The following is a 16,048-nucleotide window of genomic DNA, read 5'->3' as shown; positions in this document are numbered from 1 at the left end:
TTAAAATCCTAATATCTGTTATTAGAACTACTGTAGTCAAGCCCAAAAAGAAATTGTTCTTGATACAAATGCATAAAACTGTTCTCCTGGTCGGCTCGTCCATCACTTGTCTTTTGAAATCTTTCAAGAAGCAAAGAACTTGCTTCTTCTGAACAATGACATCTCTCAGTAACTCTTGTTTTTCCATGGTTTGTTGTAGCACAAACAACACAGCGATTCATATATGAGGGGTTTCTAATCCCAGCGCGCTCATGATGGAGCTGTGTGAGTTTTTAAAAAATCACGTGGTTTCCTCAGCTTTAAAAATCTTCCCTGCCTCCAAGGGCTATTGTGAGAATCAAAATAGGATCTTTGAAAAAGTTGTAAAACCTTCTGATAGTAAAGGTCATTTTTTGGGATGGTGACCGGGTGAAGTAAGCGGAATTGCCTGTATTAAATGAAGAGGTAGAATGATACATTAAAAAGAGCAAAAAGACCTCTCCACAGGCCTGGAGCATTGATTTGATGCTAGATTAGGCAGCTATTGTTTAATCAGCAGGATTATTGTTCCAGATGATCTGCCTCCCTCCTGGGGTTGGAATACAGGCTGAGCCAGTACCAACTGGCAGCCAAGCTCCTTGCAGCTTTAACTCCAAGGAGGGATGTTTGATCTGTGGGGCACCTGAACGTGGGCAATAAGGAGTTATGTTGGAATAGGGGGCTGTATTCCAATTACTAACAACATAATCAATTTCCATTATCCTTGAGTTGAAAATAAGATGCTGTGTCTTTTTTGGACAAATTCTTAGAAAGGTACAATCTTCCAATACTGAACCAGGAAGAAATAGAAAATATGAATATTTCAAGCACAAGTAATGAAAGTAAAACTACATTTTTTTTTTTCTTGCCGTTTTTTAGGGCCGCATCCTCTGCATATGGAAGTTCCCAGGCTAGGGGTCAAATCAAAGGTACAGCTGCTGGCCTACACCAGATCCACAGCAACACAGGATCTGAGCTGCATCTGCAAACTACACCACAGCTCATGGCAATGCCGGATCCCCAACCCACTGAGCAAGACCAGGGATGGAAAGTGCATCCTCCTGTATCCTAGTCAGATTCATTTCCACTGTGCCATAATGGGAACTCCTGAAACCATGATTTTAAAACTTCCAAAAAACAAGTCTAGGACCAGATGGCTTTACAGGCAAATCAAACATTTAGAGAAGAATTAACACCCATCCTTCTAAAACTCTTCCCAAAAATTGCAGAGGAAAGAAAACTCCCAAGCTCATTCTATGGAGCCATCTGTCACCTAGATACCAAAACTAAAGACATGACCAAAAAAAAAAAAAAAAAAAAAGAAAAAAGAAAGAAAGAAAATTACAGGAGTTTCCATGTGGATCAGCAATCTGGCATTATCGCTGCAGTGGCTTGGGTCACTGCTGTGGCATGGGTTCGATCCCTGGCCCGGGAACTAATGTATGCCATAGGTGCAGCTAAAAAATTTTTTAATTAAAAAAAGAAAGAAAGAAAATTACAGACCAATGGGAGTTCCTGTCATGGCTCAGCAGAAACGAATCTGGCTAGAATCCTTGAGGATGCAGGTTCGATCCCTGGCCTCGTTCAGTGGGTTAAGGATCTGGCATTGCTGTGACTGTGGCATAGGCCAGCAGCTATGGCTCCAATTTGACCCCTAGCCTGAGAACCTCCATATGCCGTGGGTGTGGTCCTAAAAAGACAAAAAAAGAAAAAAGAAAAGAAAAGAAAATTACAGACCAATATCATTGATGAATATAGACACAAAAATCCTCAACAAAATATTAGCTAACTGAATCTAACAGTAAATTAAAAGGATCATATGCCCTGATCAAGTGGGATTTATCCCAGGGATGCAAGGATTCTTCAATATCCATAAAGCGATCAGTGTGATACACCACATTAACAAACTGAAGAGTAAAAACCATACTATCATCTCAAAAGATGTAGAAAAAGCTTTTGACAAAATTCATCACCCATTTGTGATTAAAAAAACACTCCAGAAAGTGGGCATAGAGGGAACCTACATCAACATAATAAAGGCCATATATGACAAACTCACAGCTAATATCATTCTCAGTGGTGAAAAGTTGAAAGCATTTCTGCTAAGATCAGGAACAAGACAAGGATGTCCAGTCTCACCACTGTGATTCAACATGGTTTTGGAAGTCTTAGCCACAGCAATCAGCAAAGAAAAGTCATAAAAGGAATCCAAATTGGAAAATAAGTAAAACTGTCACTGTTCTATGACACTGTACATAGAACATCCTAAAGATGCTACCAGAAAACTACTAGAGCTCATTGATAAATTCAGTAAAGTTATAGGATACAATTTTTTTTCTTTGTAGGGCCACACCTGCAGCACATGGGGCTTCCCAGGCTAGGGATCAAATCAGAGTTGCAGCTGCCAGCCACAGCCACAGCCACAGCCAAGCCAGATCCGAGCCTTGTCTGTAACTTACACCACAGCTCATGGCAACACCGGATCCTTAACCCACCGAGCGAGGCCAGGGATCGAACCCACATTCTCATGGATCCTAGTTGGGTTCATTAACCACTGAGCCACGAAGGGTACTCCATCCTGAAGTCTTTTGAGTCAGTGTGCATCAGAACACAAAACCCACATCTTCCCACACATATCACATCACAGTGAGAAATGCAAAGCAGAGAGAAGAAACCCTAGAAAACTACAGGTAGTCAGCAAAGCGTGTGATTCACATACAGAAGTTCAAGAATTTACTATGACAATCTTATCTGAAGACTTGGGCTCAACATCAATTTATAGTCTGCACATCTTTTGGCCTTCGTCATTTATTTCTAAGACTCTATCTTAATAAAATACTATTTTATGTGCACCAAGGACATATGTGCAAGGAGGTTCACAAAGGTTTTTTTTTTTTTTTTTGTATTTTTAGGGCCACACCTGCAGCATATGGAGGTTGCCAGCCTAGAGATCGAATTGGAGCTACAGCTGCCAGCCTATTCCACAGCCACAGCAAAGCCATATTCGAGCCATGTCTGTGACCTACATTGCAACTCATAGCAATGCCAGATCCTTAACCCACTGAGCAAGGCCAGAAATTGAACCTGTGTCCTCATGGATACTATTTGGGTTAATTACTGCTGAGCCACAAGAGGAACTCCTTGAGTCATTTAATAGCAAATGATTGGAAACTATAAATCTATCTATAGGAACATGATAACATAAATTATGGTATGTTTACATAATGGGATGTTAAGCAGCTGATAAAAAACGAGAAGGGGGTCTCTCTCTATACACTTCCGACAGAGATCCAAAATATATCATTCAAAGAAAACAACACTGGAGTTCCTGCTGTCCCACAGTGTATTAAAGATCCTACATTGCTCCAGCTATGGCATAGGTTGCAGCTTTGGCTCAGATTCAATTCAACTTTCACAGGCCTCGGATGCAGCCAAAAAAAAATTAAATTTTTTTTTTTTTTTTTTTTTTTTTTTTTTGTCTTCTTAGCTATTTCTTGGGCCACTCCCTTGGCATATGGAGATTCCCAGGCTAGTGGTCGAATCGGAGCTGTAGCCGCCGGCCTACACCAGAGCCACAGCAATGCGGGATCCGAGCCATGTCTACAACCTACATCACAGCTCACAGCAACACCGGATGGTTAACCCACTGAGCAAGGGCAGGGACCAAACCTGCAACCTCATGGTTCCCAGTCGGATTCGTTAACCACTGCACCACGACGGGAACTCCTAAATTTTTTTAAAAAATAAGAGTTCCCTTCGTGGCTCAGTGCTTAACAAACCCGACTAGGATCCATGAGGATGTGGGTTTGTTCCCTGGCCTCCCTCAGTGGGCTAAGGATCTGGCATTGCTGCGAGCTGTGGTGTAGGTCACAGATGCAGCTCAGATCAGGCATGGCTGTGGCCATGGCGTAAGCCGGTGTGGCCATTCCTAGCCTGGGAACTTCCATGTGCTGCAGGTGTGGCCCTAAAAAAAATAAAAATTAAAAAAATAAAAAAGTGGAGTTCCTGTTGTGGCACAGTGGTTGACGAATCCAACTAGGAACCATGAGGTTGCAGGTTCAATCCCTGACCTTGCTCAGTGGGTTAAGGATCTGGCGTTGCCGTGAGCTGTCACAGATGCGGCTCGGATTCCGAGTTGCTGTGGCTCTGGTGTGGGCTGGTCACCACAGCTCCGATTAGACCCCTAGCCTGGAAACCTCCATATGCCGCAAGAGTGGCCCTAGAAAAGGCAAAAAAAATTTTTTTAATTAAAATAAATAAATAAAAAAGTAAAAAAATTAAAAATAAAGAAAGCCACACAGTGGACTCTCGTGATAATGATGTGTCGATGTAGGTCCATAAGTTGTAACAAAGGTGGCACTCTGTGGTGGATGGTGATAATGGGGGAAGCTATGCATGTATGAGGGTTGACTATGAGGGAAATCTCTGTACCTTTGCTCAGTTTTGCTGCAAACTTAAAACTACTCTGTGGAGTTCCCCCTGTGGCTCAGCGGGTTAAGAACCTGACAGGTATCCATGAGGATGTGGGTTTGTTCCCTGGCCTCAGTCAGTGGGTTGAGGATGCAGTGTTGCCATGAGCTGTGGTGTAGGTCACAGATGGCTCAGATCTGGTGTTGCTGTGTCTGTGGCTGTGGTGTAGGCCAGCAGTTGTAGCTCGGATTTGACCCCTTGCCATGGAACTTCCATATGCCTTGGGTGTGGCCCTAAAAGGAAAAAAAAAAAAAAAGAAAAATTGCTCTAAAAAAAGAAAAGTTAAAAAACAAAGCACATTACAAAGCATTACATAAAGTACGATTCCAGGTAGGTAAGATATAAAGCAAAAATAGAGATGAGTATATATGTATATAAGCAGATGCACGGAAAAGAAGCTGAAAAGATAAATACACATAAAAAGATACAGTTTTGCCTCTTGGAAATGGGAAAGGGACAGGGAAGAAGATATGAAAAGTCTTTAACCTATTTATTGATTTGTTTGTTTGCTTGCTTATTGTCTTTTTAGGGCTGCAGATGTGGCACATAGAAGTTTCCAGGCTAGGGGTCAATTTGGAGCTGTAGCTGCTGGCCTACACCACAGCCATGGCAACTCAGGATCCGAGAAACACCTGCGACCTACACCACAGCTCACGGCAATGCTGGATCCTTAACCCACTGAGCAAGGCCAGGGATTGAACCCGCATCATCATAGATACCACTGAGCCACGACGGCAACTCCAAAAAGTCTTTTTAACCCTTTATTTTACACACTCTACAATGTCTGAACAGTGCCCAAAGTAAATGCAGCCCTATATTCCTAGTGCAGGGAAAATGCAGAAAGCACGACTCTAACAATCAAGCAACAGGAAGAGTCAAGAGCCAGTCATCTTTAAGTCAAAGGCTGAGTCGGAGAATCAGCTAGCTCTGATAATGTTTAAGTCTAGAATTTTCTGTTGGTTTCATTTAAAAGCAGAAAATAGGAGTTCCCATCATGGCTCAGCAGAAACGAATCTGACTAGCATCCATGAGGATGTGGGTTCAATCCCTGGCCTTGCCCAGTGGGTTAAGGATCTTGCTTTGCCGTGAGCTGTGGTGTGAGCCACAGACTCAGCTCAGATCTGTTGTACTGTGGCTGTGGTGTAGACTGGCAGCTACAGCTCCAATTCGACCCCTACCTTGGAAACCTCCATATGCGGTGGGTGCGGCCCTAAAAAGACAAAAAGAAAAAGAAAAAAAAAGAATATGGCTAAGAAAATAAACAGGCTTGCTTTCATTTATATGGTTAAACTAAAGACAAACATGCTGGAACCTTAGCATAACTTTAAATTATATATCTCATTTATTGAAATATAAAGATCTTCATTTACACGTCTTAAAACAAAAACATGAACAGGGGGCATTTGTGATACAATTGTGTCGGCAGACCCTTCCTGTCGCGTTAGTTCTCGAACATTCACCACACCACCGTCTGGGGAACATTTACGTATTTTTCTCTTTATTATTTCTAAAATATAAATTTTGGACATTCAAAAGTGCAACAGTTAATGTGCCTGTGGGGAATATCACAGTTAAAAAAATATAAACAAAGGCAGTGATACAGCTTGTCATAAATGTTTTGGCAGTATTCTCCAAGTCTATATAGAAATACATATATACATATTGATGTATAACATCATTTTAATCTCACGTCCCTCTTCACACAAATAGGACCATTTTGTACAGATTGGCAGACCACATTTTAAGGACATCACCGATCATTTAAACAAGTCACAAATTGTGTTTCTCAGGCCAACTTTGATTGTCTTCATAAAACGAGAAAGCGGGAAGGATTGACACATTTTCAACTGGGGTCTTGGCAGGAGGTCAAAAAGGAAACAGATCTGTGATACCCTGAAAACACGATTTTTTTTAAAAAGGCAGCTCCCTGTGAACTTGGGTAAGAGCATTTCTTAGGACTAGAACCTGCTGGGCTGAGAATTTTTCATCCAGCCTCTTGATAACGTGCAAGGCTCACAGGACATGAAAATGCAAAGCACCAACAGAAGAAGGCTGAATGAGGGAGAGGGCGTGATAAACAGAGTGCTTGAGCTGTGACTCTAGAAACACAAATGTATTTCAAGTCTAGTGGGCGCTACAGAACCTGGTCGGGTTTTCCTGTTTCATTGGCCAATCCGGCTTCAGTCTTCACACTTAGCACGAAAAAGGTGGGGCTTGCATTGCGATTACACGTGTAGCTAGTCAAGTACCTTGTTACTGCTTCTACCTCGTCCTAAGCATCACCTGCCAGGAGCACGCACAGTGATTGCAGTAATCATAGCCCATGTTTCATACATACGGTGTCAGCAATTAAGGGGTATCGCAAAGAATACCAATGAGCCCACGCCAACTAGTTTGACAGTTTGGGATGGATGTGACAATCTGTCCTCCCATCTAACCCCCAAATATCACTAAAATGTTCAAATTAAGTCTGTCACCAAAATAGTGACCTGGCTGTACAGAGACGTGGTGTGCTCAATTGCATCATTTTTGTACATGGCTTTTGGGGGGAGGTTGGTGGGGAGGGAGTTCAGTTCCCCCACCCAGTGTGAAGATCTGCCAAACCAAGACTGAGCTTGCTCTGTCTCAGCCAAGACTGGAACGTTAAATTACGGGTAGCAATTGATAGAGATATGGCATTAATTGTCAATGACCCAAAGCCAAAGCTTTAAATAGTAGGCTTCCTCCATGATTTCTAGCCCAGTTTCCTAATTTCAAATGTTGGTTTTTTTCCCATGGCCTCTTCCTTTCATCCACACTGGTATTTCCCCAGCCTGGCTGATTAGAACAGCCTGAGTATTTATAAAAATACAGGTCTCTGCTCCCCCAGACCTGATATTCAGAATCTCTAGGATGGAGACCTAGAATCTGATGATTCTCATTGCCATTTCCACTGAGGATGCAGGTTAAGGCACACACAGCCTTCACTAAACAAATGCCTTTATTGTCTCAGAGTTTCCATCTCTTTCTCTTGTGGGGAAGAGATAAAGGAAGGGGCCTCCTGTTCAGGACCCGTTTCTGACTCTTTCAGGGTTTGCAGAATTAAAAAATATATATACACATTGAGATCCACCAGAATTATCACCAGGCATGAAACAAACCCTCTGCAAATCCAGTCTTTTTGTTGATGATTATCTTTTCGACTGGGTAATAAGATGCAAAGTCACATGAGGCAGACGCATGCCTTCATATTGAGACCCTTTAGGACGTAGGGGTTTTATTTATTTCAAATCCCATTACTTCAGAGGGCAGTTAATTGTTTTTAGTACAGTGAATTAGGGAGCCTATTCAGTACACAGTTAAACACTCTTGACTTCCTGGAAGACACTACTTTTACTTTGTTCTCTATGTTCAACTAAATTTAATCCACTAAAGCTACAACTGTATTTTATAGAGAAACAGATTATTTAATATAAATGTCAAACACTGTCAAACTTGTCACCTACTTAGTAAGGAATTTTTTTTTAATTGTGCTTTTTCTGTAGGGAAAACGTGTTACATGTTACAGATTTAGCGTTACTGATAACAGTCGCATTGTTATAAAGACAGATTACAATATGACAATGAATCGTTGGGCTTATAAATGACCCAAACCTAACAAACAAGGTTGGTTACTTATTATCCTTTATCTCCTCAACACTAAAAACAAAACAAAACAAAAAAAGTAAAATGCTAGAGTACCAGTACCTTTTAAGGTTCAAAAGTGGTTTTGCATGTACTTCGTAAGAAAGTTCAACAGCAGCTGATACCAAGTTTCAAGCGGGAAGTACATGGATGGATTGAGTGGTCTCTCCAGAAGTCCAGAGAAGATAGTTAACACAAATCAAAACACATCCTTGGTTAGAGTTATTTACATAGTTACAACGCTGGAGTTTTCTTGCCGTAAAAGTTGCGGAGGTTGGATTCTCACCAATGCCCTTGAAACACAAAGTTCATCTTCTGTGGCCCATTATCTATTTCCATGTCCATCTCCCTCCAACCTGCCTGCGCCAATGAGATGCTACGGAAGCACTGCCAAGAGGCAATGCTGGAGAAGTTCATTTCCAAATATCCCATTCATTCATATTTAGAAGGCTCCCTGAGGCCCTTGGCTGGGAACTTCTCTTTAGACCGTCATCCAAAACCTCCCTTCAAACTGTGCATTGAAATGAAGTGGTTTTCTTAAAAAGATCCAAGGTGGTTCTAGGAGTTGGAAGGTAGCCCCCGAATCTGCCAGTCACAGGAAGCTGTCCTCCACCAGGTCCGAGGAGTCTATGCCAATGTCGTCCATCATGTCAATGTCCTCAATGGTCTCATCCTCTCTCTTGATGAAGGTAGAACTGCTGGAGCCCGTCTCAATGGCACTCTCTTCAGAGGTCTGAGAGCTGGAGGAGGGCAAGAATAGACAGATTATGGCCAGGGGTCAGGGGTAAATGGGGGGGGGGGGCTGGGACTGGCATTTGCACACTGAGGTTTATGGAATGATTGGCCAATGGGGGATCTGCAGTAGAGCATAAGGAACTCTACCCAAGATTCTGCGATCATCTACATGGGAACAAAAATCTGAAAAAGACAGGATGTGTGTACGTGTATAACCGAATCATTTTGTTGTACTGTAGAAATTATCACAGCATTGGTTTTGGGAGTTTGCTTTTTGGTGTGTTTTTGTTTTGTTTTGTTTTTTGTCTTTTTGCCTTTTCTAGGGCCACACCTACGGCATGTGGAGGTTCCCAGGCTAGGAGTCGAATCCGAGCTGTAGCTACCGGCCTACACCAGAGCCACAGCAGTGTGGGATCCAAGCCACGTCTGCAACCTACATGCACCACAGCTCACGGCAATGACAGATCCTTAACCCACTGAGCAAGGCCAGGGATCCAGCCCGCAACCTATGGTTCCTAGTCGGATTCGTTAACCACTGTGCCATGATGAGAACTCCTTGGTGTTTTTTCTTGAGAGTTAAATTTTACTGGGGGCAAAATTAAGACTTAAGCCCGGTAGCCCTGAGAAACGGCTCTGAGGAAGTGAGGAGGTAAGCTAGGATATACAAGTTTTTGCAAAAAAGGGAAGGTAGGAGGAACAAAAGATTTACAGATAACCAGATTTACAGAAAAAGACTGTTTCTATGGGAAGACTAGAAGGTCTGGGCTTACTCAAATCACTCCTTTGATATGCACCTCAGCTGCGGGCCATTCTTCTTTCTTTCTTCCATGAGTTCACTTAGGGCTGCGGCCTACCTTGGGAGTGGCTGTTCTTACAGAGGACAGTGACATCTTTTGTTTTGTCCATCGAACTATAGCCCAGGAAAGGGGGGAATAGCAAGATATGAGTGATTGGATTCCCCTTGTGGCTCAGTGGTTAATGAACCCAACTAGTATCCATGAGGACACAGGTTCGATCCATGGCCTTGCTCAGTGGGTTAAGGATCCAGCGTTGCCATGAGCTGTGGTGAAGGTTGCAGATGTGGCTTGGATCCTGCACTGCTGTGGCTGTGGTGTAGGCCAGTGGCTACAGCTTGGATTCGACCCTTAGCCTGGAAACCTCCATGTGCCTCTGGTGCGGCTCCAAAAAGACAAAAAAAAAAAAATATATATATATATATATACATATATATATATACATACATATATATACATACATATATATATATACATACATATATATACATACATACATATATATACATACATATATATATATACACATATATATATACATATATATATATATATACATATATATATGATAAAAGTGAAGGGGGAGGCGCCTGCATCCATGCACTTCTTACAGAAGTTTGCTGCTGGTCTCATGAAGGTTGCTACTAGTCACACACATCAGTCATCACTAAAGGATTTTAGTGTTTATCTAGATATGAGGAGATGCAAGAATTGGGCTCATAAAATCTTCTCTAAAAATATCTGACTATCTGAAGACATGTTCTTCCAGTCTTCCCAGAGCACAGAGCGCCTCGCTCCTGGTCTCCACCCTGAGCTCTGCTCAGGGGGGGCTCTGGGTCGGCAGCTGAAGTGGCTCATGTTTTACTCCATGCAGAGGCTGATGACAAGGGCCAATCTCCAGTTCACAGGGCTCCCCCATCGTCATAAATTCGACCATAGTCTTGGGAGGCATTTCATGACCGTTTCGTCCCACAGTGCCAGGAATGCTGATTCCCAGGTCTGGCAAAGATTTTGTTGACAAGCCATTCACTCAATGTGCTGCTACTGTACTAGGCCTTATTAATAATAGCTAAGTCTCTGGAGTTCCCGTGGTGGCGTAGTGGTTAACGAATCCAACTAGGAACCATGAGGTTTCGGGTTCCATCCCTGGCCTTACTCAGTGGGTTAAGGATCCAGCATTGCCGTGAGCTGTGGTGTAGGTTGCAGATGTGGCTCGGATCCCGAGTTGCTGTGGCTCTGGTGTAGGCTGGTGGCCACAGCTCTGATTTGACCCCTAGCCTGGGAACTTCCACATGCCGCAGGAGCGGCCCTAGGAAAGGCAAAAAGACAAAAAACAAAACAAAACAAAATAGTAGCTAAGTCTCTGGACCACCTGTCTTATTAGTCTGTTATGGTCCAGGAAAATACTCCCTCTTGTTACATCTTCCCATATGTTTTTTGTTTTTGTTTTTAATTTGCTTTTTAGGGCCACACCTGAGGCATACGGAAGTTCCCAGGCTAGGGGTCAAATTGGAGCTGCAGCTGCTGGCCTACACCACAGCCACAGCCACAGCCACAGCCACGCAGGATCTGAGCTGCATCTGTGACTTATACCACAGCTTGTGGCAATGCTGCATCCTTTAACCCACTGAGTGAGGCCAAGGATCAAACCTGTATCCTCATGGATCCTAGTTGTGTTCTTAACCTGCTGAGCCACAGGGAAACTCCTATTACAACATTCTAAATCAACTGTACTTCAATAAAACTTTAAAAAATGAAGAGAAAGACAGAAGGAAGGAAGGTCACAGTCAGACCAACTAGACCATGATGACGTTCCCAGGGTGGCCTCCCAAAGGCAAAGGAGCTCTCCCTGAATATCCTTGGACCTTAAACTCAGGTTACCCAGGAGGGCAAGATTCGGCCACCAGACCAGACGCAGCACCCATCACACTGCAGTGGGCAGCATGGAAAAAAAAATCCAGCTCATAGGTCATCTCCACACCCCAGCTTCCTTTCTCTTCTGCCAAATCTTGCCCCGAAGGTGCTAGCCAGCTGGGACAATTTCTACGTGCCTTACTCAACCCGAGGGGAAGTGAAAATAAGCAATGCCTGATCAAAAGGTCCCGGGGAAGATAAAGCAGAGGGACCGAATCAGGGGCAAAGTGCAGCCAGGTCAGTCACCTGCTGGCCCTGAAACCACTTGGATGTCCACTCTGTGATTTCAGGGTTTCACCCCAAGCCCTCCTACCCCTCCTCTCACATCCAACACCCACCCCCCGACCCAAAACCTAAATCATGAAGGCCCAGGTGAGGGTGTCTGAGAGGGGCGTTCTAGTGTCAGAAAGTCTTAAAATCTGGAAAGCCACTTAGTGGCTGTGGGACTTCACACAAGTCTCTTAACCTCCTGAAACTTGTCCCCTTGCCTATAAAATGGGATGACAACAGGGCCTGACAATATTCCTGTCTGTTGCAGTGATTAAGGTAACAATCATAAAGCACTGAGCATGGTGCCTAGCACATAAATGCTCAATAAAGGTTTGTTATGATTATTGTTGCTATTATTCAAGCTTTTACTTGAATCTAAATAGGGCCTGGCTATTAGAAGATATCAGAGGGGGGAAAAAAAAAAAAAACGAAGAGTACCCATCATGGTGCAGTGGTTAACGAACCATGAGGTTGCAGGTTCCATCCCTGGCCTTGTTCAGTGGGTTAAGGATCCGGCATTGCCGTGAGCTGTGGTGTAGATCACAGAAGCAGCTCGGATCCCGCGTTGCTGTGGCTCTGGTGCAGGCTGACGGCTACAGCTCCGATTCGACCCCTAGCCTGGGAACCTCCTCCATATGCCGCAGGAGTGGCCCTGGAAAAGGCAAAAAGACAAAAAAAAAAAAAAGAAGATATCAGAGGATAGTTGTTAATTCTCTTGGATGTGTGATCACGCTATTAATACGTGATCAGGAGCATATCCTTATTCTTGCCAGATGTGTGCTGGAGTTGCAGATGATTTTGTTTCAAATGATTTAGCAGGGGGAAAAAAGTCTGAGTGTATATGTATAATACACACAACACCTATTTTATAGATACACATACTGATCTATCTATATAGCTCTTCCTAAAGCAAATGTGGCACAAGGTTAATGACAGTTAAATCTAAGTGGCAGATGTATTCTTTCAATTTTTCCGGCCATTTAAAATTTTTTAGAATTTTTTTGTTTGTTTGTTTGTTTTGTTTGTTCGTTTTTTTAGGGCCACACCCATGGCATATGGAAGTTCCCAGACTAAAGGTCAAGTCAGAGCTGTAGCTGCCAGCCTACACCACAGCCACAGCAACGTGGGATCCAAGTGGTGTCTGTGACCTACACCACAGCTCATGGCAATGTTGGATCCTTAACCCACTGAGCGAGGCCAAGAATCGAACCTGCAACCTCTTGGTTCCTAGTCTCATTCGTCTCTGTTCCACCACGATGGGAATGCCTAAAATTTTTTACAATAATTTTTAGAAAATCTTCTCTATAGTTTCCGGACTGTCACCACTGCCTGTCTTCCCTTGTCTGAACTCTGTCTTATCACTACCCCGTCTTGTGTTGCTAAATTTCTAAGTTATCTCTTTTAGCTCCAAGCAGATTATCATCAGCTGACAGGCAGGACCATGGCTTCACCCCCTCACTATGAAACCACAGCACCTGCTACAGCCACAGCGCATAAGCCAAACCATCTGCTGGGCAGACACAGGAAGGGCTCTCTCACACACATACCAAACGGGGGCTCTGAGACCTTCCAGCTGTTTCCTGCCTGGCAGGCTAAGTCTGACCCTCGGCCTCTCTTGCCTCCTTCCCAGATCAGCCTCCATCTCCCCCAGACTGGGCCCTTCCTTAAGACTGGGCTACACAACAACAACAACAAACAACAACAAAAAAAAAAAAAAAAAAAAAAAAATGGGAGTTCCCGTCGTGGCGCAGTGGTTAACGAATCCGACTAGGAACCATGAGGTCGCGGGTTCGGTCCCTGCCCTTGCTCAGTGGGTTAACGATCCGGCGTTGCCGTGAGCTGTGGTGTAGGTTGCAGACGCGGCTCGGATCCCGCGTTGCTGTGGCTCTGGCGTAGGCTGGGCTACAGTTCCCATTGTGGCTGAGGGGTAATGAGCCCGACTAGTATCCATGAGGATGTGGGTTTGATCCCTGGTCTCACTCGGTGGGTTAAGGATCTGGCATCGGCGTGAGCTGTGGTGTAGGTTGCAGATGTGGCTCGTATCTGGCATGGCCGTGGCTGTGGCTGTGGCTGGCAGCGGCAGCTCCAATTCAACCTCTAGCCTGAGAACTTCCATAGGCCACAGGTGTGGACCTAAAAATACCAAAAAAAAAAAAAAAAAAAAGGACTAGGCTTTTGCACAGTTCCTGATTTTCATTCCACCCTCCCTCTCCACTCACTCCCTGGTCCTAGAGTCTCACTCTGAACCCCAGTTCACCTGGCTGTTCTTAATAACCATCCAGTCCTGACAGCCCCTCTTCCCAGGAGGCCAGACCAGTTTCTGGGACTTTGGCTAATGGCTGAAGGGTAGGCACAAAGTAAGCCTAACTTCCACTGAGACCCAGCACCAACCGCATCATCCTTGCTGCTCTTTGAGGCTGCACAGTGGCCCCCAATCTGATGACTGGGCTTGTTTCTGGCTTCTGAGCCACAGGGCCCATCATGCAGCCCAGAGCCTGGCCTTTGATAGGCTCTGACCTAGCACCCCCAAGTCGTCTATGGCAAGGGCCCTGTCTTCCTCAGGCCCACTCCCCTCCCAAGGACATGCATCCTGAGCCTGAATAAGGGAGGGTCTGCAGGGCCACTCCTGGCTGCCTAGACCCAGAGCATCCCAGCTCAGGGATCCCTCCTCACCTTTATGGGCTGAATTGTGTCCCCTCCAAATTCATATGCTGTACCTCTAACCCCCAACATCACCACTTTTGGAGATAGGGCCTTTAGGGAAGTAAGTAAGGCCAAATGAGGTGATAAGGTTGGGGTCCTAACCCAATAGGATAGGTGTCCTTATAAGAGGAGTAGGAGACACCAGGATACCTTCCCCCCCCACACACACACACAGAAAAAGCCTGGGTGAGGACACAGCAAGAAGGTAGCCAAGTGCAGGCCAAGGAAAGGGGCCTCAGGAGAAACCAAACACGTAAACATCTTGATTTTGAACGTCCAGTCTCCAGAACTGTGAGGAATATGTTCAAGCCCCTTAGTACTAAGTATGAGTACTAAAGTGTGAGTACTCAGTACTAAGTATCATGCCACAAGTACTTGTGCTTAGAACTTGTGTTGTGGCAGCCCATGCTAAGACGCTCACCATTTCAGGCTCCCTGTCAGGGCCGCAGTCTCACTGACCTGGCATAGTTATTTGGGACAGACTTTGTGTGATTTAAAGACCAAATGTGTCCCCTTTACAGAAGTTCCAGTTATCTAACACAACAACTAATTAGAATTGTTCTTTCTGTGGAATATATGCCAAACTCTGAAGTCCAGTCTTGTGCATCCCTAGAAAAGTCCTTGGCATCTTTCTTATGTTATTTAGACAATGCGATCTTCTAAATTTATTTAGAAGCAGAAGCCTCACTTACAGTTGAAATATAAAGCATGCCCAAACACAAAGCAACCAAACAGATGACAGATCTGGGGTACAGTACCCCTAAACCCACAGCTCAGCCTTCCTCCCAGCCTATGAAGTTCTATCAGAACTACCCAAAACTTGGACAAACACTATTAGCTAAAGGAATATCAACACACTTAAAAATTGTTCTGAGGCAAAGGATAAACAGAAAGGTAAGTCAGGTCTTTTCCCCCGTCTCCAAATCTCAAACACGTGTCCAAAACAAAAACAAACAATTACACTTTTTTTTTTTTTTTTTTTTTTGGTCTTTTTAGGGCCACACCCTCTGCATATGGAAGTTCCCAGGCTAGCGGTGGAATCAGAGCTACAGCCGCTGGCCTACACCACAACCACAGCAACTCTGGATCCGAGACACGTCGGCAACCTACACCACAGCTCACAAAAAATGCCAGATCCTTAGCCCACTGGGCAAGGCCAGGATCAAACCTGTGTCCTCATGGTTACTAGTTAGATTTGTTTTCACTGAGCCAATTACACTTTTAAAATTATCTGGTGCATACAAATAAATAAGAGCTGTCTCTATCTTATAAATAAGTTGGTTGAGAGAGGTCACAATTATAAGCCTCTAAAATAATAATGCCACATGCTTCTGCCTAAATTACTGTAGGTAGTTACTGAATGAAGGCAATATCCTGAGTGAAGAGGGAAAAGGAGAGAGAGAAGGAGAGATAAAAAAGAAAACCCTAGTGCCTTGTTGACAGCAAAGTAAGTTGGTGCAACCACTATATAAAATAGTATG

General features: G+C 44.1%; 1 protein-coding gene across 1 annotated transcript in view; it reads right to left on the bottom strand.

Annotated features, from left to right (window-relative positions):
- PDGFRA (platelet-derived growth factor receptor alpha) overlaps positions 5,810-16,048 on the bottom strand; it is a 54,873-nt gene continuing 44,634 nt past the window's right edge. Inside the window, 1 exon segment of the mRNA NM_001315756.1 lies at positions 5,810-8,891. Within this exon segment, the coding sequence (NP_001302685.1) occupies positions 8,744-8,891 (148 nt within the window). The 3' untranslated portion in view covers positions 5,810-8,743.

This window comes from Sus scrofa, chromosome 8 (assembly GCF_000003025.6).
Source record: "Sus scrofa isolate TJ Tabasco breed Duroc chromosome 8, Sscrofa11.1, whole genome shotgun sequence".
NCBI lineage: Eukaryota > Metazoa > Chordata > Mammalia > Artiodactyla > Suidae > Sus > Sus scrofa.
Note: the sequence above shows the minus strand (reverse complement) of the source record. Positions and strands in the feature narration are given on the sequence as shown.